The sequence below is a fragment of the Triticum urartu genome, chromosome 7A (genome assembly GCF_056163025.1).
Source record: "Triticum urartu cultivar PI428250 chromosome 7A, HENAU_Tu73, whole genome shotgun sequence".
Taxonomy (NCBI): domain Eukaryota; kingdom Viridiplantae; phylum Streptophyta; class Magnoliopsida; order Poales; family Poaceae; genus Triticum; species Triticum urartu.
The window spans coordinates 269,884,125-269,911,508 of record NC_141879.1 but is presented as its reverse complement, the minus strand read 5'-3'; the positions used below and the strand labels follow the sequence as shown (position 1 = coordinate 269,911,508).

At 45.6% G+C, this 27,384-nt stretch overlaps 2 protein-coding genes and 1 long non-coding RNA gene across 3 annotated transcripts; 1 reads left to right on the top strand and 2 right to left on the bottom strand.

Moving 5' to 3' along the window:
* Positions 1-7,840: 7,840 nt before the first annotated feature.
* LOC147959286 (uncharacterized) lies at positions 7,841-12,361 on the bottom strand. Its single transcript, XR_015610889.1, has 4 exons — positions 9,368-12,361; positions 8,786-9,282; positions 8,354-8,697; positions 7,841-8,285 (listed from the first exon to the last, which is right to left on the bottom strand). It is a non-coding gene; the product is annotated as an uncharacterized LOC147959286 (long non-coding RNA).
* A 6,135-nt stretch (positions 12,362-18,496) lies between these two features.
* On the top strand, positions 18,497-20,134 carry LOC125525757 (uncharacterized). The gene is made up of 5 exons (XM_048690765.2): positions 18,497-18,814; positions 18,960-19,130; positions 19,320-19,400; positions 19,624-19,758; positions 19,879-20,134. The coding sequence occupies exons 1-5, from the start codon at positions 18,497-18,499 to the stop codon at positions 19,921-19,923; spliced, it is 750 nt and encodes a 249-aa protein (XP_048546722.2). The 3' UTR covers positions 19,924-20,134.
* A 1,296-nt stretch (positions 20,135-21,430) lies between these two features.
* SOX (sulfite oxidase) lies at positions 21,431-26,837 on the bottom strand. The gene is made up of 12 exons (XM_048690764.1): positions 26,626-26,837; positions 25,003-25,118; positions 24,832-24,894; positions 24,711-24,747; positions 24,518-24,599; positions 23,867-23,985; positions 23,694-23,789; positions 22,985-23,095; positions 22,807-22,908; positions 22,185-22,232; positions 21,856-22,071; positions 21,431-21,766 (listed from the first exon to the last, which is right to left on the bottom strand). The coding sequence occupies exons 1-12, from the start codon at positions 26,698-26,700 to the stop codon at positions 21,638-21,640; spliced, it is 1,194 nt and encodes a 397-aa protein (XP_048546721.1). The 5' UTR covers positions 26,701-26,837; the 3' UTR covers positions 21,431-21,637.
* Positions 26,838-27,384: the final 547 nt, after the last annotated feature.

The following is a 27,384-nucleotide window of genomic DNA, read 5'->3' as shown; positions in this document are numbered from 1 at the left end:
CATATTGGTACATAGAACATGTTTCATCGCCACAGCTCAATTACCGATAGAATTAGACAGCCACAACGTACCTTTCTGTTTTGAAACAAATTCTTTAACCTTCGGCCCTTTATTGTCCGGAAATCTTAGACTATACCATAAATCCCATGTCGACTATGTGTTCTCCGAACACACTGGGCGGTAAGCCTTTAATAAGCAAATCTGCAAACACTTGTCTGTTGCTTTTTTGCTTCAAGCATTTCTACATAATTCTGGACTTTCTCCTTTACAACGCATAACTCTGTGTCAGTGTGTTTGGCATCAACACTTGACTCGTTGTCATAGGTGCAAAAAACTTAAAATGGTTATCGCTGTTGTCAACCATTATCAACTCCGGGTACAGGTCTTCTTAACCATTTTGCCTGTCCCTCAGCCTCATATCAAGCTATAAAATGTTTTTGCATCACATTGTTGATAATTGTTTCATTCTTTGGAGATTTTCCACACAAAAACCTCCAAGTGTGGAAGTTAGCGACAATTGTGGATTTCGCTATACATTTCACAAGTCCCGTCTTTGTGCTCACAATCTTTTGAGAACACTTATTTCTTTTAGCATGAGACTGATATCTTTGACTCCATTCCAGTGGTCTATATATGGACTGGACATTACCAAAACAACCCGGATACGTGAGGTATGTCAGGGTAATATATTGAGCTTCCAACAGCTGAAGCATATGGTACCATATCCGTTTCAATCTTTTCTCATCAACTTCTGGAACACCATAGTTTACAGTTCCATTACCCTTGACTATAAGAACAGGCATAGGTTTTCTCGCATGCATACTTTAGAGACCTTTCTTAGCATGTTCATGCGACATTCCTAATACCCATTTTATTCTTTTCTTGGTGAATCTCGATAATTATAATGAGAGACACTCTACCGAGAACATTCTTTTGAACTTTGAGAACAAGAACTTCTTTTCTTCTCCTACAGTAGATTGACATGACCACTAGCAAGTAAGATGTCATCCACATGAATAGGATTAGGAAATGAATTCCCCATTCTATAACTTTGCATGAATACAATCTTCTTGTTTTGTTTAACCCAAAATAACATCTGATTCTTTTAACTTTAAATGCCACTGTCTAGGGACTTGCTCTAGTCCATAACAAACTTCTTGAAGCAGTATCCCTTGTGTTCTTTACTTTCATCTGATGCAACTTAGATCATGATGTCAGTCATGATGTGCCACTAACACTCATTGTAATTTATTCATTCGCTTTGCACGAAATCTTTCCTTTGGAAACACATTGACCTTGTAGACCCTTTACAGCCTACTGTTTATGCTCCATTGGAAATTACTTATGAGTCCCAAACATCGTTGGGATTCACCAATTTTATTTCATCTCATATAGCCTGAGGGAGTCCTCGATTAGGGGGTATCCGGACAGCCGAATTATATCCTTTGGCCGGACTGTGGACTATGAAGATACGAGATTGAAGACTTCGTCCCGTGTCCGGATGGGACTCTACTTGGCGTGGAAGGCAAGCTAAGCAATACGGATATGTATATCCCCTCCTTTGTAACCGACCTTGTGTAATCCTAGCCCCCTCCAGTGTCTATATAAACCGGAGGGTTTTAGTCCATAGGACAACATACAATCATACCATAGGCTAGCTTCTAGGGTTTAGCCTCTCCGATCTCGTGGTAGATCAACTCCTGTACTACTCATATTATCAAGAATAATCAAGCAGGACGTAGGGTTTTACCTCCATCAAGAGGGCCCGAACCTGGGTAAAACATCGTGTCCCCTACCTCCTGTTACCATCCGCCTTAGACGCATAGTTCGGGACCCCCTACCCGAGATCCGCCGGTTTTGACACCGACATTGGTGCTTTCATTGAGAGTTCCACTGTGCCGTCGCCGTAAGGAAGGATGCCTCGTCTCGTTGTTAAAAACAACATCACTGCCGGAGGAGCCCTGGCTATCAGCCAAATTCTCCGGCTTGGCAGTTTCGTCATGACCGCCAGTTCGGCCGCTGCACCGACGATGACTTCTCGAGTCATCAAAAACAGCCTCCACGTCGGCTCGGAATTCGCCGAGCAGATGGATCCAATAGAGCTCTCTTCCCTAAACGAGCTCTTGGATCGTATCGCCGCCTTGGGAGTCGCTACAGACTATGATCAGATTGGGCTGAAACCCGATCAGAGGGAGATTAATTCTCCACCGATCACCCATCATATTGCGGTGGTGGAGGAACAATGCGGCGATTTTTCCTGAGGACTAACTATGTCTGGATTCCTGAGCTCTCCGAGCCGGATACCCATTTACGGGAGGACTTCTCCCAAGCCCTGAACCTAGAGTCAGGCAGCGGGCCAGACTCATCGGGCAACACTCCGGAATCCAAACTTCCAAGATTGGAAACTCCTCGGCCCCTGGGCCTCAGATCGGGTAGGGGTTCGGACTCAAATCCACCCACCCGCCCAGACATAAATGATCTTTCCCACATCAGGCAAGAGCCCCATGAAACAGTACATCACTATTGGGCCAGATTCCTCCTTGTGATGAACAAGGTTAAGGACTATCGCGAGGAAGACGCAGTCTTATTCTTCTGCAATAATTGCACGGACAAGGGAATCCTTAACGCCTTAAGTCGCCGTGAAATATCATGCTTCGCTGACTTGGTGTCCATAGTACGAAAGTACTGTGTGATGGAAAGCGCCTGGAAAACCGAAACGAAATTTTGGGATAATCCGGCTCGGAATATACACCCAGTCCGAAGTAAAAGGGTGCACTATCATAAGGCACCCGAGTTAGTTCCAAAGAAACAAATACCCTCTACAGGGCATGGAACCGTATTGGAGGGATGGCTTAACAGACCCTGCAAAATTCATAATACAGCGGATACCATACCAACACACAGCCTTAGAGCATGTTGGATACTCCGGCAGGTGGCCAAAAGCGGTGAGGATCTTCTCATCCCAAATGCTACAAAGCACCATCCCGTGGATAACGATACGGTATTAACAGTCTTTGAAACCTTCGCATCAAATAATAGGCGCAAGCGAACACTCCGCAGCCTCGCTGAAATCTGCCACGTGGCAGCAATGAATCCATGGAGTGACACGGCTATTACCTTCAATGCCAGTGACGAACCTAAATTCCGAACAGCCCGAGCACCAGCTGCACTGGTCCTCAGTCCAATCGTGGACGGCTTTCGACTCACCAACGTACTCATGGACGGCGGCAGTGGATTAAACCTCATCTATGAGGAAACTCTTCAAAAAATGGAAATAGACTGGAACCGCATTGAGCAAAGCAGCACAACCTTCAGAAGAATCATCCCCAGTCGGGAAGCACGCTGTGCTGGGAAAGTCACACTAGATGTGGTATTCGGCACGCCAGAGAACTATAGGTCCGAATAAATTACATTCCAAGTGGCCCCGTTCAGTAGTGGATACCACGCCCTTTTAGGACGGGAGGTGTTCACGATCTTCGAAGCCATACCCCATTATGGGTACATGACGCTCAAAATGCCCGAGCCCAACGGAATCATCACTCTCGCTAGTGATCCGGACACAGCACTCCGCGCCGAAAACAAAACAGCCGCATTGGCCCTCGAGGCATTATCCGAAACCCTTTCGGCCGAGGAATTAACTGCGCTACGCTCCACAGTGGACAGGGACGACGTGATACTTGACAAGAGATCCAAGTCCACCTCTTTTAAACCAGCGGATGAAATAGTCAAATTCCAAGTCCACCCAACGGACCCTACAAAAACAGCCTCCATCGGGGCACAGTTAAACTCCGTCGTGGACGCCGCACTACGAGAGTTCCTGCGCGAGAATTGGGACATATTCTCCTGGCACCCCTCAGACATGCCAGGAATCCCACGCAGGCTGGCCGAGCACAGCCTCAATATCCTAAAGGGATTTAAGCCGGTCAAGCAGGCTCTTCGGCGTTTCTCTGAACCTAAGAGACAAGCTATGGGAGAGGAACTAGCCAAGTTATTGGAGGCCGGATTCATTAGAGAAATAAAACACCCGGACTGGCTAGCAAATCTGGTGATGGTACCAAAGAAGGACAAATCCTGGCGCCTATGTGTCGACTTCAAGGACCTCAACAAGGCCTGCCCAAAGGATCCCTTCCCCCTCCCCCACATCGATCAAATTATCGATGCTACCGCAGGACACGAGTCATTGTGTTTCCTCGACGCATACTCCGGCTACCACCAAATCAAGATGGCAGAGTCCGACCAAGCCGCAACGGCATTTATCACACCATACGGCCCCTTTTGTTTCAACACAATGCCTTTTGGGCTCAAAAACACTGGCGCAACATATCAGCGCATGATTCAGACATGTCTGGAGAAACAGATCGACAAAACAGTAGATGCATACGTAGATGATGTGGTCGTCAAAACCAAACACATCGACTCTCTAATAGACGACTTGAGGCTCACATTCGACAACCTCCGAACATACAAAATCAAGCTCAATCCGGAAAAATGTGTTTTCGGTGTACCAGCCGGAAAGCTCTTGGGCTTCATTGTCTCCAGTAGAGGAATTGAAGCTAATCCGGCCAAAATCCAAGTTTTGTCACAGTTGGCTACCCCAACAGACCTCAAACAAATCCAGAAATTAACTGGATGTGTGGCGGCTCTAAGCCGCTTTATCTCCCGCTTAGGAGAAAAGGCATTACCCCTTTATCACCTCCTTCGGCGCAACGAACACTTCGAGTGGACGGACGCGACCACAGCTGGATTGGAAGAAATAAAAGCCATACTAGCAACCAACCCAATCCTGGCCGCGCCAAACATTAGCGAACCAATGTTGTTATACATTGCGGCAATTCATCAGGTTGTAAGCGCAGTGCTCGTCATCGAACGAGAAGTGGACGGACATAAATTCCCTCTTCAAAAGCCGGTATATTATGTATCCACTGTCCTCACTCCATGCAAATCACGGTACCCACATTATGAAAAGATAGCCTATGCGGTATTCATGGCATCCCGGAAGCTGCGACACTACTTTCAAGAGTGTTCGATTACAGTAGCCTCGGAAGTGCCACTTAATGATATTATAAACAACCGCGATGCCACGGGCCGGATTGCCAAATGGGCCATTGAGCTCCTCCCGTTCGACATAACATACAAACCTCGGTGAGCCATTAAATCGCAAGTATTGGCCGACTTTGTCGCCGAATGGACGGAAGCCGAACTCCCTAAAGAGTACGGCGCATACTCCAATTGGATCATGCACTTCGACGGCTCCAAAATGCTGGCCGGTCTGGGGGCTGGCGTCGTCCTGACGTCCCCAACTGGAGATATCGTTCAATACGTACTACAGATACTGTATACAGACTCCAACAACACAGCCGAATACGAAGCCCTGTTGCATGGTCTTCAGATGGCAGTCTCCATGGGCATTCAACGCCTGGAGGTGCGTGGGGATTCGAACCTCGCAATATCCTAAATAAATGGAGACTTCGATGCCAAGGATCCGAAGCTGGCGGCCTATCGAAACGCCATCCTAAAGATGGCAGCTCAGTTCGAGGGGCTCGAATTTCATCATGTGGCTTGGGAAAACAATCAGGCGGCGAATATCCTCGCCCGCATCGGCGCAAAACGCGATGCGGTCCCCCCCCAACATCTTTTTGGAGAGGTTGTTTAAGCCATCCGTGGTATGGGAAGGGGACACTAGTAACAATAGTCCGGACCCGGCCAAAATTCCCGATATCGAACACTCTGACATAATCGGAGGCTCTGCCACCGAAATAACACCTTTAGCCCACGTAATAATGGCCGTCATCGCCCTGTGGACAGAACCATTCCTGGCCTACCTAACTAGGCAGGAACTTCCCGAGGACCAAAATGAGGCACGCTGCATAGTGCGGCGATCTAAAGCCGACAGGGTCCACGAGGGAGAGCTGTATAAGAAAAGCACTACCGGAGTCCTTCAAAGGTGCATCTCCGAAGAGGAAGGGCGAAAGCTTTTGGCAGAAATTCACGCCGGACTCGGCGGCCACCACGCCGCAGCCCGAGCCCTTGTAAGCAAGGCCTTCCGTACATGTTTTTATTGGCCGACGGCCCGGGCAGATGCACAGGACTTGGTCCAACGCTGCGCCGGTTGCCAGCTTTTTGCAAACCAAAGCCATATGCCACCCACCGCCCTCCAAACAATCCCCATTACCTGGCCTTTCGCGGTCTGGGGGCTTGAGATGGTTGGACCCCTTAAAGGGGGAACCCATAAGAAAAAAATACTTACTGGTCATGGTGGATAAATTCACCAAATGGATAGAAGCCAAACCTGTTAAAACAGCCGAATCCGGACTGGTGATAGACTTCATATCCGGGGTTGTACACCGTTATGGCGTCCCCCACAACATCATCACTAACAACGGCACGAACTTCACGGCCGACGAGGTAAAACTCTGGTGCAGCAACATGGGCATCAAGCTCGATTATGCTTTCGTCTATCACCCACAAACCAACGGCCAAGTTGAGCGAGCAAATGGTCTTATCATGAGCAGCATCAAACCCAGATTAGTGCGGTCCTTAAAGGAGTCTAACACGCACTGGGTAGAGGAGCTCGACTCCGTACTCTCGGGGCTATGGACCACGCCGAATCGTACTACCGGATACACACCCTTCTTTATGGTGTACGGCGTAGAGGCAGTTCTGCCCTGTGACATAATTTATGACTCACCTCGAGTGCGCATGTACGAAGAAAGAGAATCCGGGCTCGATTGGCAGGACAGTCTGGACACTCTGGAGGAGGAGCGCGACGTGGCAAAAGCCCGTTCCGCATTCTATCAGCAACAGGCTCGCAGATACCAAAGCAGAGAAGTACGGGCCAAAACTTATAATGTTGGTGAGTTAGTTCTACGCCTGCCAGAGAAGAAAAAGACCAAGCGCGAGCCCAAATGGGAAGGTCCGTTCATTATTGACCAGGTTCTGACCGGTGGAGCGTACCGTCTGCAGGATGCATCGAATAATCGACTTGAGCCGAACCCATGGAACGCAGCTAGGCTCCGAAGATTCTACGCCTAGCGCCGGACTCTATGTTCGTCTCCTTCCTCTGTCAATTTTTTGCATATACATTATCTGTCTTTTTTCTCTTTCTTTCTTTTTATTCTTCCTCAAGGCCTTCAAGGGCCAACTTGTGCCTCGCTTGCACACTATAGACGCGCTAACCACGCTCATTATACCTGGGGGCTTCTTACACAGAAGCTTAATTATCTATCTGGGCTTCATGCCCCGCACATGTGTTATTCTTCCGCATGTACCTTTTCTTCGCCATTATATGCATCGATATGACTTAAGTTTTGGCCAAGCTGGGTCGCCTGGCTCTTGTATTTATGCCCTACGTTCCCGTTAATTTGGCTAGGGCATAAGGGGAGCACCTCTGCGATTGTTACTGCCGGGTCAGCCGGATGTGTACCTCAGACTGGGTGAAGCCGAAAGCTAGCGTTCTTAAGGGAATATTCGGTCGGCGAACAAAAGATGATTTTTATTTATTTCCCATATATGCCCCCAGAGGTTTTTGCCTGCGTCTCCTATCGCAGTCCGGACATGCACTTTAGGGCATGCGTACCCAGGGAAAGGAACGCCTAGCGGAACTATTCTCCCTGGAAGATGTTTTTTACTACCCATGTAATATAACATAACTAGTTGGGTACTTGTCTGTTCAAGCACTAATGACCCCTACGCCTGGTCTCCATGCATACCCCGGTTCTTATATAACTGAGCGGGTATTTGGACACACTTCGGACTATCGGGTCCCGAGGTTGAAGCGAAAAGGTCCGCCATGACAAATGATTTACAATCTGGCTAGAAGGCATTATACATGTCACTTTAATTACATAGTCATGTAGACTGACTAAATTCCTTTTCTATACCATCCAATAGGCGGTCTAGCCTACAATCCTGTTGGGAATACTTTGCGGCTAATTCTACTTGCCCGTAGACTAATCTAACGGGGATCTCTTTCCCATCGGGCCCCATAGGTCCGACCTCGGCCATGTGGTTTGGGTCAGCCTTGGTATACCGCGTCTTCACCATGGCCCAGGCTTCCCTGGCACCTTGACGGCAGGTCGATATCTTCCATAATCGGAAGTGCCGCCGCGCTCCCTTGAGCTTCTCCGCAAGCTCTCCAATGCCTTCTGGCGGGGAGACTGATGGCCATAAGGCCTGGGCAACACCTTGCATCACCTGCCGAACTTGTTCGTGCAGTTGTGAGAGCTCGGATAGAAGATCACCTGCAGACCCGGGCATCTCCTCCGCGGGACGACCCGTCAGCATACCTGCAGACATAACTCTGTTAGCCGGCTTCTCTGCCGTCCCCTTTTTAAGGGTTCGTTCAAGCACTTACTGAAAATGTCGCGTCGAAGCCGCTTATTCTCCTTCTCGGAGTCCGCAAGCTGGGCTCGAACATCTTTCAGTTCCACACTCAGCTTGGTATTGGCGTCTTGGAGATTATTATTTTCCCGCCTGACCTCAGTCAGCACGCGTTCGCCAGCCTTTAGCTGTCGTATGGCATGCTGGTCTTCCGGATTCTCTCCGGATTCATCTGCAATATGGTACCTATCATTCTTTGAAACAAATGTTACCTGCTGGGGACTTTTTAGGTTCCTTCAATGCGGCAATGGCGGCCCGAAGTTGGGTCTTGCATTTCTCCAGCTCCTGTGACAGTCGAGTATTCTTCTCTGTAAGAACCTGCACAATAGATGATCCTTAAATCAGTTCTGCTAACTGTTTCAAGTCTCAGGGGCTACTAATACATATAATTGTCAGATTTGCTTACCCGTACATCCCTTACATATTCGTTCGTGGCTCTGGCTAGACCATTTTGAGCAGCATAGAGGTACGCGGCTCCAGAATTGAAGGCATCAAATGCCTCTGGGGAGAAGCAAGCGTCACGGAGTACGGCTCGGCGACGCCTATGATTCATGGCGCTCTCCACTTTTGAATTTGTAGCAGATAGTCTATCTGCATCCTCTGTAGGAGGAGTATTCGGCGTTCGCCCCATGTCGGCTTCCGCCTCTATGTCCGGTCCTGGAGCCTGACTGGTGGAAGCATGATCGGCAGCCACACCGGACACATTCCGGCGAGCATTTTTTCTGTTAAAGAAACATGGACGTCATTACGTTTTGAGAAAGACGACAACCACGGAGCGGGGTTTTTGTCATACCTCTGCGCCGGCGTCTTCGTCCTGACCGCCTTCCTTTTTGGCCTGCCCGGCATCGGTGCCTCTTGTTGACGAGTTGCTGCGGGTTCAGCACGACGTCCCGAAGGCCTTCCCTGTAAAACACCATATGTATATGGTAGGTGAAGTGTCTAAAAGGGGATCCTAGTTTTTGGAGTTGGGATTTTTGGTTTTTCTTACGTGCGACGCAGGAAGCAGTCCGGGATAGTCGGCCGTAATGGCCACCATGGCGCCGTCACAGCTTAATTGATAGAACTGCCGGTCTATCAGCTCCACGAATATGTCCGGATCTTCTTCGAGTCCGGGACCAAGGGCCCGGTCAGGGTCCTCTGGTTGTGGGGATGGGCTTTTGACCTCCCTTATGGCTTTTCGCAGTTCCTGCCGCACAATGGCAAGGTGAATACCTACGACAAAGAATGCGGGAAGAATGGGAGTAGGGAGATATAACTCACCCAGCTTGGAGGGTTGTACATAGAGAATCCATCCCGTGGCTTGATGCAGACGAACTCCTCTTCCTCTCCCTTGAACAAATCAGACAGAATTTTTGCTAAGGCGGCAGCGTTGTCCGGACCCTTACGCCCGCAACGGGTGGCATCGTCTTCCCTGTTAAAACACCATAGGGGGTGCCCTCGATATTGAAGTGGCTACACTCCCCGCATTATGCATATTGACATAACCTCGATTACTGTCAATCCTGATTGAGCCAGCGCTTTAATCCGGTTCATCAGGTAAAGGACTTCCCCATTGTCTTCCTCCTGGGGGCTCCGTGGGCGCCAACTTCGGCGTTTCTTCAAAGGAGCATTGTTGAACTCAAGAAGACCCCACCGAACAGGGTCCGGAAGGGGGACGTCCTCCATATAAAACCATTCCGAAGGCCAGTCTTCGGACGTCTTCTTTGGAGTACCGGACAGGTATCCGGTTTCGGCGATGCGCCATATTTCGGCTCCGCCCACTTGATAAAGTGACCCCTTCTGTGTGCGGGGGACGAGGCAAAATAACCTTTTCCACAGCTCGAAATGAGCCTCGCAGCCCAGGAATAACTCGCAAAGGGCAACATAGCCGGCGATGTGTAATATGGAAGCAGGGGTGAAATTATGCAGTTGGAGGCCGTAAAACTCCAGGAGCCCGCGGAGGAACGGATGAATTGGAAATCTGAGTCCCCCTAATAAATAAGGAACAAGGCATACCCGCTCCCCCCTAGAGGGGCTTGAGAAGCTCTCTGCTTGCTCCCCGCCATTGTAGGTGGCGAGCCCGGCTCGGACGGGAACCATATACGCTGGAGGGAGAAATCCCTTAGTCTGCAGTTCGACTAATCGACTGTGTGGAACTGAACACCTCTCCCAATCACCGGGCTTAGGGCTACGGGGCGGGAGGAGGAGCTGCGGAGGTCGGGCATGTTGGAGTGGATTTTTCCGAAGCGCGCTCCGATGGATTCTCGCTGGGGGAGGATGATATGGATTGGATCTAAGAATCCCCATCCCTTTAATAGACAATTTATTTATCTAGCTAGGGGGGCGAATGTAAAAATGCCCTGGCGCCTCGTATTCATTCGACGCGTGGGAGATAGCCCTTATTGGGCGCAGAAGCCAAGAGGTCCAACATTTATGGGGCCGGACACTGCTTAACAAACGTTCGGAATTTGGAGAAGAACCCGCCTTGCAATGCCGAAGACAACACTGCGCGCCGGACTCATCGTCATTGAAGCCTGGTTCGGGGGCTACTGAGGGAGTCCTGGATTAGGGGGTATCCGGACAGCCGGATTATATCCTTTGGCTGGACTGATGGACTATGAAGATACGAGATTGAAGACTTCGTCCCGTGTCCGGATGGGACTCTACTTGGCGTGGAAGGCAAGCTAGGCAATACAGATATGTATATCTCCTCCTTTGTAACCGACTTTGTGTAACCCTAGCCCCCTCCGGTGTTTATATAAACCGGAGGGTTTTAGTCCGTAGGACAACATACAATCATACCATAGGCTAGCTTCTAGGGTTTAGCCTCTCCGATCTCGTGGTAGATCAACTCTTGTACTACTCATATTATCAAGAATAATCAAGCAGGACGCAGGGTTTTACCTCCATCAAGAGGGCCCAAACCTGGGTAAAACATCGTGTCCCCTGCCTCCTGTTACCATCCGCCTTAGACGCACAGTTCGGGACCCCCTACCCGAGATCCGCCGGTTTTGACACTGACATAGCCCCTTATCATTTGGACAAAGCAGACACTTCTCAAAGCTCGATTGAGCGCTTTAAATGAGGTGGGATCAACCTCCATTTGAATTTCACTAACATAAACTTTATAGTAATCAGAAGTATCTGATTTTCTCCTTCCTTGAGACGATTTGTGTCTCAGGTACTGTCACTTCTTTCATATGTGTCACTTCTTTCATATGGGGCTGTTGTTGCTCTATCATTGCTAAGAGGCAAATTAATTCTATAGTCTTTCATTTCCAAGAGGCAATGGGTTTTACAGGGACCTTTATCACAAGATCCATGTTTACTCATTCCTCCCTTGTAGAGCTAACAACGGGTGTTGTATAGGTTATACAACATGCTCCCCCAGATACAATCTATTCGAGTCTTAGGTATTTTCATACCATGCTCCCCCAAATTACTCCATATTCACTAAAAATGGGGTATCTTTAAACTTTATTATTTGGGTTTATTCTGTTAAAACTATCTTTTTTATGGCACTGTTAAGCGTCGTCTTAGTATTCCTTAGTCTACTTTCGAAACTGTAAAAGATCCAGGAATACAACTATTTCTTTTCTTTAGGGGTATTATTATGACCGTTGTACTCCCCAGACGATCACATTCTTCATTAATGGATATCTCATATTTCTTTCTCCCCCTCGAAATGTGGCAAGAACTTTTCTGCCACAATTTCTAAAAACCATTCACAACTCTTGTGAAGTGAGAAAACTTTGATTATCTACTACTTCATTTATCTGATTACTTCATACGTAATGAAGTTATCTATTAACTGGTATGTGAGTACTTTTTCCTCATTCCATTTCAGAAACTCAATAGAGTTCTTTATCATTAGTACTTTTGCAAGTCACACTTGCATATCATTTTTATCTTTAGGTTCGTCTTTAACTTTTATTCTCCTTGGATTTTGAGTGCTTAATGACCGTGGTGTACTGTCGATACTAGGAAAGCATAATAGTTACTCCATACTTTTCTCCCAGTGTGGGACACATTAAACGCATATGAGTCATCATATCTTTCTCCGGATAGCTCCTTTGCCTACATTTCTCCTGCCATGCATGATTTTTGACATAATACCATGTCAACTTTACCCAGTTACGCAGGTATTTTCCCAGACTTTTCCCGCCATGTGGTTTTATCATAATCATCTTTTCCCGCCATACGGGTAATTCCCTATAAGGGACATAAATGCCAGAATTGGCTCTTTTGACTGCATATTCAATCATCAAATTCAGAAATAAATTCGAATGCTCTTTGACACACATGCTTGATCCGACGTTGGTCAAATTAAACATGCATGTTGCTTGTTTCATCTCAAATCATGTTGATTGAAAAATCTTCTTCATAGAGAGTACATGAAAAACATTCGTCAACTAAGACTCTCAATGATCTATCTTTTGTCTTTTCTTGGATTAATATCCAATAATTCTTTTCCTTTTAAAGCCATTCTTTAGAGAGAACATACTCCCTCACGTTATGACCTTTCTTGGTCATCTTTCGGGTCACAAGTACCCGACCATTCGCTTTCACGAATGAAAGCATGAAAAACTTTTGGTCTGAGAAAAATTAGCCAATAATCAACAATAATGAGCATAAAAAATGACCCCATGTTGGTCTGGTTAAAAAATATTCACATGAAACTTTTAAAACATTCTTTTATATTCTAAATCACCGTTGGGCAGAATTAGAATAAAACATCATCCTTCTACATTAATTCCATATCATCGTTAGGCAAAAATGGAAATAATGCATATTACTCATAAACAATGTGATGATAGTATTTCTATTAAACAACTTTACTAAGAAATAATAATCATCATCAACTTTATTGCAGTGAACAAGAAATATACATTTCTCTAGTTCAAGAGCATTTCTTGATCTTTATTTGTTCTCTGAAAATTGATCGCTTTGATAAAAATTTTATCAGAGATTTAAGTTTTAAACATAAGACTCATAGAATTATAGTACTGTTATCATCAGCGTTGGTCAGAAAATAACAATACCATATTTTAACTTTAAAACAAATATATTTCTTTTATCATATCGGAAACTATCTGCATCTTATTTCACCCACAGGGGAAAACATTGCTAAGAACAGTTCTTCCAATTAAATTTTCCCATTCCAATTTAATTGGAGGATAAAACTTTTTCTTTGCAGCGGAAACTTTCAAGATTCTATGCAGAAACAATTCTATACTCTTTTACTCTCTAAGCAATTTAAACCGATTGGTTCAAAAAAGCATTAGAGAAGCAACAATTTAATATTTTACTTTAGTTCTATTCACTTTTAAAGGAGCATTTTTATTTTTATTTGCAGCGGAAAAACATGAATAAAAAAAGAAATTCATGAACTTTTTATTCTTTACAGAAACATTTCTTTGACGAAAATAAAAATTCATGAACTTTATTATTTTTTTCCTTTATAAAATTTATGAACATTTCTTTTTCTGAAAATTTCCTGTTTTCATTTTTAGAAACTTTTTCTGTTTACTTTTATATTTCTAAACAAAAAATTTCGTTGGAAAAAATTGAATAGAAAAAATAAACCATGTGACTTTTGCCCAAAAAACTGGATAAAAACTGCCGTGCGCGCCTCTATGGGCCGAAACCGGCCCATCCGCGCTTCCGCCCAGCCTCCTAAGCAGCACAGCGCAGCGCCCGACCTCCCGGGTGATGCGGCCCATGCACCTCCCTTTCGGCCTAGCAACCCAGCTACTGCTCTAGGGTTTCCATCGCGGCCGTCCACAGAGATCCGACGGTCACCCGCTCATCTCGCCCGAACAAAACCGCTCAGCCGGCCGCTCGAACAGAACCCTAGCGCCGTTCTTTCCCACGCGCGCCGCTCTCCTTCTCGCTCTGCGGCGGCGGCACCTATTCAGGTTGCCGGGCCACCGCACCGCGCCCGGCCACCGGCGACGGCGACGACTGCCACCGGGCTGCGCCGCGACACTCTTTTCCTTCTCCTTTTCTTTCGTCCCTCCTATCCCACGCCTCCCGACGCGAGAGAGAGGCAGGGAGATGCGGCGGAGCCATTCCCTGCTCCCCTGTGCGCTCGCGGTTCCCTTTGCCGCCGGCCAGCCGCCTACGGCGAGGCTTCCAGGCATGGTGAGGCTCCGCCTTTTCGTTCTTTTCTTTTCTGTCTTTCTCTTCCACCACTACCCAGCAGTGAGAGAGAGGAGCCCGACGGCGGAGCGGTCGGCGGTGGCGCCGTTGCCATCCCCCTCGCCGGTTGCGCGTCCACCTTGCGGTGAGCGCGCCGCCGTCGAGCGGTTTGGTCGCGGCGCCCTTTGCCTCGTGTGGGGTGGTTCTTCGTCCCCGCACCTCGGCTTGCCGATGCGTGCGGGGATCGAGAGGAACAGGCGCGGCCTTGCGGCGGCGCACTTTGCCGGCGAGTACTAGGCCCTCTCTCGTCAGATCTTTGCCATGTCACTTTAGGGCTCTTTGGGGAAGGGAAAAAAATTCTGTGATTTGCACCGAAGATCCTAAACCAAACATGTCTGATACCATTGATATACCTCGCGGATCGAGTAGGTCAGATCGTCGGTGGTCCTACCTTCTGTTTGTCCAGACGAGCTCGCACCAGTCACCATGGTGAAGGGGCGGCGGCGTGAGCGCGAGTGTGCCTGGGTGGCGGCGGTGGTTGAGCTCCCCGTCGTATCGCGCTAAACCCTAGATCGGTAGGGATGTAGGTGGGGTTCTGGACGCACGGTGAATCTCGTGTTGCGTGCGGCCGGCTCCCCCACCCCTTTATATAGCGCGGCAACAGGGGCCCACCAACCATGGTTAGGTTCAGCGCTCCCGATCAGGGCGCGGATCAAGGGCCCGTCGAGCCGTTGGGCTCGATCGGGAAAAGATCAACCTAACAGGGTTTCCTATTTCTCACTCAAATTTGACCTTCAACTTAGTTTTACCTTGTGATGTGTCACGCACCGGAAGCTTCCCCCATCGAAATGGTTTTTCCTTGTTTTTTTATTTTTTTAACAATTTACAGGTTTCTCATTTTTCTGTTTTGGGGTTTTTATTTTGCTAGTTTTTTGGGTTTATCGGTTTTCTGGGGTTTTCTGGTTCTCTATGTTTATTTTGGTGTGTTCCGGCGTGGATCACATGTGCGCTTTCACCTCACGGGAGCACATACGTGGTTAACGTGTAAGTACATGTGTGCTTTCACCTTGCGGGAGCACATGTGTGCATCACCCCATGGGAGCACAAGTTAGTTCACAAGGGAAGCACATGTGTGCTTCATGCGGGGGATCACAGGTGTGCTTTACCAGCAAAAGCACAAATTTGTTCAGTATGGAAGTACAAGTGCGCTCCTGCAGGGAGCACATGTGCACTTCCTCATGGAAGTATAGGTTAGTTCAATTGGGAGCGTATGTTAGTAAAGTTTGTAAGCATATGTTAGTTCATTTGGGAGCATAATTTTGAATTTCAAGCCGAAAAACGTTCGTCACAACATATTAACATGGGATCTAATTTTAAAAATCTCAATGTTAGAAATACAACGGTGCAAACATTTTATAGTTTGGACGCGTGGTTCATGAGATATTTTATAAAAAAATCAATATTATATGAAATAAAACATAAACACCAAGACTCCCATCCCTTGCACGTGAGTGAGAAAACCCGCCAAAACCCTCTGGTGATGACAAGTGACACACATGCACTGCACCACTTATCACCATCGAAGGGAGTTTAGGATAATCTTTGCAAAAGGTACCATTAACGGTACAACTAGTCGACGCGTCCCCCCCCCTCCCCCGGCTGGTTGGGGGTGCGGTAAATTTTTCTGGGTGTGGGAGCGCTTTAGCACTCCACGTCATGCGCCCAGTGTCCCCACGTGGTGTTTGACATTTCTTGACATGAAACTATCTTTTAACGTTTTCTTCTCTTATTTCCTTTCCTTTTGACTTTTTGGTATTTCCTTTGTTTTTAGGGTTTTTTTCTCATTTTTTCCGACGCACATGTGCTCCTCGTGTGCACTGCATCACATGTGTGCTTCACATGGGAGCACAAGCGTGTTCTGTCGTGGAGCACAGGTTCACTTGGAAAGTACGAGTGTATTCGTGCGAGGAGCATGTGCTTTACCCATGCCGGAGTACATGTTAGTTTACTTGGGAGCACTTGTTAGTACAGGTTGAAAGCACAAGTTAGTATTGTTAGAAGCACACACTGAAAGCACTCATGCTAGTGCCAGTTGAGAGCACACATTGGGAAGCACATGTTAGTTTTAGTTGGGAGACGAGTTAGTTTACATTTGGAGCACGGGTTAGTACCAGATGGGAGTACAAATTTGCCCCAAAAATGTTTGTCAAAAACCTATTAACATGAGATTTAGTTTAAAGATATCGACGTATATCGACATGAGATTTAGTTTTGAAAATATTGACGTGAGAAACAATGGTAAGAACGGTTTCTAATTTGGACGCATGGTTCAAGAGATATTTTGTTTTAAAAAAGGATCAAGAAAACACCAACCGATCCAACCATCCCTCGGTCGGAAGAAATCTCACTAAAACTCTTAGATTATGACAAATGACGCACATGCGGCGCCACTTGTCATCGCTAGAGGAGATGGAAATCCCCTTTGCAGAAAGTACCTTAACAAACTTTTTTTAGATAACCCTTGACACACTAATTATTTCTATTATTATTGTTTTTGTGAGAGAAACTAGTTGTTGTTGTTGTTATTATTATTATTATCTGACAAGTGTTTCTGCCCATGGATGCCGATGCAATACTGGGTATACCTCTTTGCATTAGTGGAGTAACCGATTTCTGCTCAAGGTACTTTGAACGAAATGGCCATTTTATTGTGCAATCCACATATCGTATGCTTGTTGATACAAAGACTAGAGGAGAGAATTGGCTCGATGGGGTCCTTGGATCATCCAATACTCAGCAAGCGAATAAAGCATGGATAAATATATGGAATCTCTCGGTTCCTTCCAAGCTGGAAATAATCATTTGACATTGGCACAACAATCCTTACCATCAGGTGAGCTTTTACATCATCGACATATTATCACTACGAGCAGCTGCACTCTATGAGGGTGCTAAGACTCATAAAGGCACTCCCTTTTGGACTGCTCGAATTCTTGGTGAACCTGGGCTTTAAGCCAGGAGAGCATTACAAAGAGTATGGCGGCATGCACTGAACCAAATGCCAAAAAACTAGCTTTTTCAATAAACGAGTCGTTATCACATGCATATTTTCACCTGGTTGATCGTTACTCTATGGGCAATATGGTTTTCAAGGAGAAAGGCAATCCACGAGGATATACATCAGAGTATAATTTCTATTCATCATTTTGTCAACTCTTACAATGCTGAGCTAAATGCTATTCAAGACCCAAAGGCTAGCCAGCCGATACAAGTTCATGATACCGGAGAGAAGTGGCTTCCTCCAGGGACAAGCAACGAGAAAATTAACATAGATGGAGCTTTCAATCAGAACGACAGCAAGGGCACCGCTGCTGCTATATGTAGAACAGAGCAAGGAGTTTATGTTGGAGCCTCGGCGATTGTGGTGCAGAGTACCAAGGACCCATCAAGCCTAGAAGCACTCGCTTGCCGAGAGGGCCTTGCACTAGCCGATGATCTTTCCCTCTCTCAAGAATAGTTGTTGCTTCCGATTGTCAGGTTGTGATGAATGACCTCAAGGAAGGTTCATCCGGGGCATATGGTGCAATCATCAGAGAAATAAAGGAGCGTAGGAATCATTTTTCAACAAGTATAATTTAGTTTACGTAGGAATCATTTTTCAACAAGTATAATTTAGTTTATGAATGTAGAAGCTTTAATTTTGATGCTCATTCTCTCGCAAAGCACACTGTTAATTTAGATGTTGGTAGGCATATTTGGCTGGGAATACCTTATGACCCTGCTGCAGTTCCTGTAAACATTGTTTATGAGTAATAAATAATGTGTGTTTTGCCTAAAAAAACTAGTTATTTCTATTTTTTTAGGGGTACTAGTTTTTTTTTTTTTGAGGTGAACTAGTTTTTTCCAGTGATTTCGGTGAGCCAGCCATGCTGCTAGTGGATGGGCCTGGTGCGCAAAATGGCCCTTCTGATCTCTGAGCTCTCCACAGTTAAGGCCCATGGACTACTTTCAGCCCGTTAGCAATCGACATTGCCTTCGCTGCTACGCAGTCATGTCTTCTGTCTTAGCCCACAAGGCCATAGTCTCCCCCGCCCGCGGCGGCAGAACACGGCCGGCGATGGAGCACGGGACGTCATCGGCGGCGGCGCTCTGGGGGCACGAGCACCTCCCGCTGCTGGCCCGCGCGCGCTCCAAGGACTCGGTAGAGTACATCCTGCAGGCCCTTTGGCGCACCCGCCGCACCGGCCTCGACGCCGCCGACCGCGCCATCGTCCGCGACATCCTCCAGCTCCCCTCCGACTCCGAGCTCGACCCCGTCCGTACCTGCCCACTTCTCATCTCTGCTCCCCCCCCCCCCCCCCCCCTCTTCCGCGCCGCCGCTTGCGCCGGGTGCGAGGCATTTATGCGAAAAGCAAGCAGCTTAGCCCTGTGCTCAATGCATACACTTCTCTCCGTTGCAGCTCTTGGTGTGCCTCCGGATACTGACCCGCAGGTGCGTCCATGACAACATCGCGAAGGAGGAGATTCCGAAGCTTTTCCCTGCAGAGGTGTTGCCCGAGCTGCAAAGGCTGCTCACTTTGCTCCTGCAGAAGTTTCAGCCGGAGTGGCGAGAGGACACCTTAAAGGATCAGGTAATACAGACCTGAGCAGCAACGAGGGGCTGTCTTATGAACATTTAATCTGAAAAGAATGCAATTGATCCAGTACTGAGGTCAATAGTTAGCATGTTTTTAGCTTTATCCTTTTCGTGGTGTTTGTATCTGCTTGTTATTGTCTGAAGGATCTGTGGTCTCAGTTTAGTGTGATGCGTTATTTTGTAGGCATCCGCGGCGAATTCGGGAACAACAAAAGGCCACTTGAGTAAAAATCAAGACGCGTTAGAGCAACCAGCTACTGCACAGGTTAGTTCAAACAATTGCTATCATGTGCTTTTGCATAAATGCCTTGCCATTTTGCTGGAAGTTACTTGATCTGTGAGATGCTTATTATTCTTTTGTATGTGAGAGTTCAATGACTGGTCTGTGAAGCTCTCCGTTAAGAAAACTATTTCAGTAGTTTTTGGGGTGCAATCAAGATATATTTGATGAAAGGTGTAATTCGTGTGAATCATCATGTTCCCTGCAGATTCACTGTGGTGCATCATCAACAAAGGTGTCGTCTGAATCAGGAGAGAAAGAAGGGAAGCTACAGTTAGCTAAGGATTCATTAGACAAAATGCTCAACGATGTATACCCAGTCAGGGGCAAAGTGTCAAATGCTGTGAGTAATGATTCTTTAGACAAATGCAGAGCGTTGGCTGATTTATTTTCCCTTTTGCAATTTAACGTTTTTGCAGACTTGCAGTGAGTAATATCAAATGTTTCTAACCATCTTTTGCAGGGCAATACCAACGGGGGTCATGGAGAAGCAGCAAGAAGCACTTAGGAAAGGATGATTGTGCTGCTTCTTTTTTAGCTCCGAGGGCATTTTTTAAATCATTGGTAGATAACATCTTTGCAACTAGAATTATTGTGTTCTTTATCAGACAGAACGCAACTTCTGCCATGTTCTTCGGTCTTTACTGGTCTACGCCCTAGGGTTGATGGCAACATTGGAAATAAGAGCATCTCCAACAGCAGCCTATTTTAATGCATTACCGTTTTATGAGCTTTTGGACCCCCAACCCCCCAAAAAAACCTCCAACAGCTGCTCTTGTTGGAAAATTTTGCAAAATGTTTTTTGTGCAGCCCAAAAAAAGGCAGCGCCGGCTGTGTATTTGCGGCATGCACACGGCTGCTGCAAACGCAGAATCGAGCCACGCACACCCAACTGTTGCCATCCGGAACATTCCCGCAGCCAATTCCCCTCCCGCGCTGCCATCACCCCCAGCGGATCCAGACACTCCCGCCACAGCTGCACTACCATGATGTCCTGATCTGTCGTCCCCCTCCTCCAATCGGCTGCACCGCCGCCACAACACCCATTTCCACCCGCCGTCACGCCGCATCGCCCCACCGACAAATCTGCACTGCTGTTGCGCCGCATCTGTCAGATGTCGTCGAAACGTGTGAAGAGCAAGTTCAGCTACCGTGGCGTTTAGCCACTGGAGTTCGGCCGTTTCAGCATCGAGTTTCAGCGTGACGGCCGACTGTATTGGCTCTGCACCTTCGAGACGGCGAAGATGGCCGCACGCGCCTACGACATCGTTGTGTGGAGGCTCAGTCGGCTGTGGCACGAGATCAACTTCCTGGTGATCGAGACGCGGGCGGATGTGAAGTTCATCGGGCTGCCAGTGACCAGTGAGTCCCGCCCGACAAAGAGGAAGACCCGCATCATCCTCGAGTAGAGGGACGCCAGGGAAACCAATGAGGCGGTGATGGCAAGGTTCACGAGGGCAAACCCGCACCTCATGCAAGCGAAGGAGTTCTTCTGAAAGAGGGACAACGAACACAAGAAGGCGGAGCGCAAGACAGAGGGACAACAAGCTCGAGTTCGGCAACAAGGTTGAGCTCGGCGATGAGCATGACGAGTCCGACAACATTGACTAGGACAACCTGTAGGGTGTTCATAGGAGTCTATTGTAATGTTAGAATGATATAGTAGTTTAGATGTTCATTTAATATATGCAATGTTTGAATGTTCAAAACTTTTAATGTTTGAAGTGAACTATGCAATGTTTGAATGTTCTAAAAAAAATTATTTGCATGTTTGAAGTGCCCCATTTTAGGGCAGCCGTTGGAGATGAAGATTTTCAATTGCCCAAGTCATTTTTTGGTGCCCTAGAATAAGGCTAAGCATAGCGAACATGCTGGAAAATAACCCTATTGAAGAAATAGGACAACTAAGCACTAACCACGATAATTCTCCATCGAACCACCTGCTGTTATGCCCAAAAATTTGTGGTTCATGCTCAATGCTGACACATTCTTAAAGCACTTCAAACATGCATTCGTAAAGCACAAGTCATAGCGATTTCCTCATATCATATCAGCCAACAAAAGCAGTTATTCGTAACGCTGGTAACAAACCAACACAGTTCCATGACAAAGTCTATACGAAAATCACAGAAATTAAGCTGCAGTAGCTTTATTATTTGGAGATATCATGGACTCAGCTGGACCAGCGTGCTGCTTGTTCTAGGCACATCAACATACTTCCTTCACATTTTGGATCTAGATACGCATGATGTATTCTGTATTTTGATCCGATGCCAAGATGTGTTGAGGATTCCTCTCAGATTCCATATGTCCTCCACGTTTTCGGGTTGAATGTTTGCGGCCGAATCCACCTGTTGTCCACGAGGCGCATTTTCAGACTCATTAATCTGAGCAACAAAAGAGTGAAACAGTAATGCTTCTAGCGGGGAATTCTACTTACCGCCTTAGCTACTATCTCGGCATTTGCTGGTATGTCCAATGTGGCCTCAAATAGAACCCATGCCCACTTGTCGCTTTGAGCTCCATCAGAGACGTATGGCACATTGCTTTTCTGATATCTATGAGCTTCAACCCATGTTTTACCCCCATCAACAGATATATCTACTCTCTCAATGCCGCGGCCGCCGCCTGAGACTGCATATCCAGCAATTCTAGCCTGCATAGAGCATGCAAACCAGTGTGTACAACTCATCAGAATGTACTGATGCTACCTACACAAGCTGCAGTATCAGCTTACGCATCCCTTTCTATCATGGAAGTAATGCTAACCTTTCCTTCCTTGATAACATCCACATCTTCCAGGGTGCAAATAGCAGACTGCTTGGTCAAATCCAAAAAGAAATTAAGATAAAATAGACTTGACTTCATTAACACAGAAGCAAAAAAACAAAGGTTTTATGAGAACTAAGTGCTTCAATGTTTCATAGGTGCATCCTGCAATAAATACATAAACAGAACAAACTCATGGTAGATTAATATCTACCAGAATACCAGCTCCACTAATCATAAAAGGCCACATCTAAGGCAGGACACAGCATTCTGTTCCATAAATTTAGAACCCATCTAGAATATTCTTGAATCCAATGTAGATCATTTTAAAATGGCAGATAATCACAAGGAAGGAATATGCAAACAGCCTCCGGCCCAGTATCTGCCTTCTCTATAGTAAATGGATATGAGACTAATCAACTTTTCTGTTCACAGGGCATTATAAAAAAATTCGTAACTGCAGTATATTGTAATGTCTTTTATTTGCGTGGATTTAGTCCATTGTAGTTGACAAAGAAAAAGATGTTTAATAACATCTAGCAGTGGGTTCTGAGTATAACTACATAATTTACTAACTGTGATTACTTCAACAGACAAGGGAAGAATTGCCAGTACATTATACCTGCACAGGAAAATCCATTTGTGGTCTTCTAGTTGACCAATTAATATTGTCCCAATCTACGGTAGGTGGGAACATCTTGTAATCTTTTTGCATAAAAAAACCCTGGTTGAAAACAGCAATCAGTGTTTATTCCCAGAGATTATATTGAAGAGGTACTGCACTTAAATTTTCAGTAAACCTGGCATTCTTCCTTGATTATGTTGATGCTGTCAAGCCATTTTACGGAGCGTGCACCTATAACACCAGGTACGACCACACGGAGTGGATATCCATGGTCACGATTGATGGTCTATACATCGTAAATCACGGCGGGTGAAATACGGAACATAGCAACACAGGAGCCATAACAGCAGAATATTTAGCCAGATAATAAGGTTGCATCTAAATTTGAGCAAAGAACAACTGACAAGTAAACATTTGATAAATCAGAATCTGGTGTAGCAGTGCTAGATGGATAAAGTGCGACACAAAAGCCAACGCACAATAAGCTTAGGGTGGATATATATGTTCAGCAAGAGAAGCTTCAGGTGTTGTTTTCATACTAAACACTCTGCCTTAGGAAGTAAACACCTATATATGCATAATACGCTATTATGTTCCAAGAAAAACCTTATACATATTATGGTATCACAATATGTCAAACTATTGACTCTATTTCATCAAAATCAGCTTCAAAGAAACAAATGCATTAGGTAATAATTAAGTGCTAACAGAAAATCATCTTCAAAGAAACACATGCATGAACAAAAAAGTGAGAAGCAGCAAGCAAAAACTAGGACAAAAACATTCGGAATAACTGATTTTGAAAAATAGTCTGAACCCCAGAGGAACATTAAATCGGTTCAGCTTTCAACTATTAAAAGAAAAAAAAATCAATGCGCAATCACCTCTCCATTCATTTCATATGCGAGTAACACATCAGCATCAGGATCTGTTGCCTGCTTTAGTGGAATTGATGCCTTATAGGGGCCACCTTTCTCCTCCTGAAATACGAAAGTCTCAAGATTACTGAGGTAGGCTACAAGGATTGCTGCTGATCAATAAATACAGACATACTCACTTTACACCTGTCAACACTGACAAACTCAACATGTTTGCCTCCTAAAGATGTGACTGAACTGAGTTTATGTATTCCAACTAGTTCAAGGACATCAGATAGTTTTGCTCCACCCCAAGTTGCTGGAACGATTAGTGCAAAGGTAAAAACATTGTAGAATAACCAAACTACTACCTCTGTTCCAAAATATAAGACGTTTTTGCAGGCTAAACTAGCCTACAAAAACGTCTTATATTTTGATACGGAAGGAGTACAAGAGAACAAAATTGTATCTGAATTATATAAGATAATTGGTGAGGGCGATTCAGGCCCATTTTGTTTTTTATGTGCCATATAATAATCAATCAGGGTATTGTTCTTCATTATGTAGATGAAACAAAGGTACACAGAATAGTCTATGAAAGCACTGAGACTTATAGCAGAAACCTAATTCTAGGGCAAGTAAAAAGGCTCACGATACAAGTAAACTCCCTCCACTTGTACTATTGTTATCCCTACAATTCTTGTGGTACGCTAAATATGTTCATGCAGTAATGGTAACAGCATGCCCATTTCTGGGTGTCAGCATTCAGAAATATGGGTGCATTTCTATAATAGAATTAAAATGCATTCCTTACATTCAGAAAATTCAGATTACCATAATGCGCCTCTTACCATTTCCAAGAGCAGATACATCCCATCCAACACCTCTCACTTTCCGCACCTTACTCATTGCAGTTCTCTTATTGCCTGCACACTTTTATATAACAATTATATTGTTAGATCACTATTTACTAGCAATACTCATACATTAGCCACCATAGAAATTAGAAAGATAAGAAAAGCATTAAAGGGACTTGTCGCAAACCTGTAATGTTGCAGTGACATTGTACTTCGGAAGCATCCTGAGTGTGAAATTTGTGTTGATTATTTACTAAAAGATAATAAGTATTTGAAGGTGCATGATAAGAGATTAAGAAGAACATTACCTAATGTCATCCATGGACAGCTGGATATGCTTATTCATGAGGCCACTGATGGAAACACTGTATCTGTTCAACGGTCATATAAAAGTATAAGGTTTGGTCCTACATTAAGGGTTTGTAATATAAATTATAATGATACATGATATGTATAGTTCTTTCTATAAAAACGGAAACCTTGAGATATCATCAACTTTGGGAATTGGTCCATGATTCCTCTTGTAGAAGAAATCCACTGGGGTGATATAAGATGAAACTAACGCAGATCGATGAGGCTCAGCATTAAATGGCTCCTGCAGAAAAGCAGACAACCCCACCAGGTCAGTGCTATAAGATTCAAATGAAGTGGGGTGAAACATATTGCGAACGTGCTAAATAGAACTCCTCTATTTCTTGTCCTTTCTAGGAATCAGGTATTGTTTCTATAAGCAATGACTTACGACAAAGCGTAGGAATGGGTTCCAAGACAAACTGAGAATACATCAACCTAGCCCGTCCAAATTAATCCAAAACACACAGACAAGTCACAAATGCGTACTTATTCTTTTTTTCCCATCAATATAAAGGAAAAGTTCCTGCTGCACAAGAAATGGTACTCCTATAGAATGTTGTAATTAATTCACATACATGTCACATACTCCCTCTGTCCCCAAATACATGACGCATAAATTTAGTCAAAAATTCAATGCTTTCTAGGTTTGACCAAATATATAGAAGAAAATATCGACAACTATAATATTGGATGAATACATTATCAAAATATATCTAATGATGAATATATTGATATTGATTTGGTATTATTTATCTTAATATTTTTGTATACATTTGGTCAAACTTAGAAAGCATTGACTTTTTGACTCAGTTTATAAGGCATGTATTTCCGGACGTAGGGAGTAATCTGGTTCTACATTTGTTTGAATAAAAAGTTTCGCCAATTGCATGCGTCTAATAAAAAAAGTTTTCTTATGTGTCTTTTTTCTATCTTCCCATTCATCTCCGCTACACCCCTCGTCTTCTAATTCCTTCCGTTTGACTAAGCAATTCTCTATAATAATTCGCAAATCCAAATCTGCTAATTGTTCCCTAATAGCAGCTGCTCCTGTTGCAATTTTCTGATTTTGAAATGTTGCAAAGCCTGGGGTAGAAGAAAAGGGAGAAATGTTGTGGTTACAGGATGCAACTTCCTCTTCAAATAAACCTCGTAATCATATGCTAGGCCCTCCAACTTCTTAAGAAGGAAATCCACATAAGTATTTTTCATACATATGAATAGAGACCATTACGACGAAAGTTCGAGTTTGCGTGTTTCGAGTCAACGGTCAAGTTCCTCAAACAAATCTCCTAGAGAAATCAGCTCACTCCATTCCGACAACTTGTGAGAAATCCAGGAATAGCTGTTGTTGCTAAATGCTAACTACACGTAGCAGCAGGCTGGAATCCCAGTTGGAGTGTACTGGAACGAGGACTTCATCGCCCTAATCAGAACTGGAGAGGGAACCCCGATCGTACGCCTTGGTACCGGCAGTCGAACGCGCACCTCATCACTATACTAAAATCCCGAGCCTAAACACGGACGCCCGATTGACGGCTCATATCAGCAGCCGGACGCGCCATGGCATAAACGGCGACGCCCGCGATCACCCCCCCCCCCCCCCCCCCCCCCCCGCCCCGACGCGGCGGCGCACAAATCCAGCATCCCCAGGCCGCGAATCACCAACCCATGCCGCCGCCCGCGCCGCGACATGCCAAACCCACCCGCGCGACCGAACAGCAGGTACGAAGGAGGGCGGGCGAACCAACCTTGGAGTTGATCCTGAGGGCCGGGTGGCGCGGCGGCTCCTCTGCGTAGTCCGACGGCGCCGTGAGCCCCGGCATCTCTCTTCCTTCGTCTTCGCTTGGTCACTGACCGTGGTTCTGGTTTTTTGACAGGCACGCACGGGGAGTATATTTTGTAGTCGCAGAATTTGGGTGACGATGACACCGATGATTGTGGGTGTGTGGTGAGTCGGGAACTGCAAAGCCGCCGCTCCATGGCCTAACATTCGCTGTGCCATGACATGCGGGCCCTCTCGTCTCTGAAACAGGGGTCTGCCCCGGTTTCATTTCGTTGAAACGAAACCACAGAGCGTTTAGCTACATTGTTTCGTTTTATACGAGGCGAACGGCTCTCTTCATTCCATTCTCTTTTTTCTTCCTTTTTTAGAAAAAAACGTGAGAATTTATTATGATTATTTAGACAGATCATTCTCAAGTCTGCCTATGGTCTCCGCTGCTAGTAAAAGAAAAAAACTTAGGCTGCGTTCGGTTTGGAGGAATGATGAAGGAAATATGCACGGAAATAAAAAGAGAGGAAGTTATACTGAAGTGCCATTTGGTTTGTAGGAAAGAAGTGATTTTATTCCATAGGAAAGTTTCTACAGCTTGTACTTTCACAGGAAACTAAACATCCATCACAAGCATGGGAAATGAGAGTTGAGGCCTACAACATGAGGGAGAAAGTTCATGCATGACAGTTATTAATTAAAACATTGTATCCTGGTTGCTGGGTCCCATTTTTCT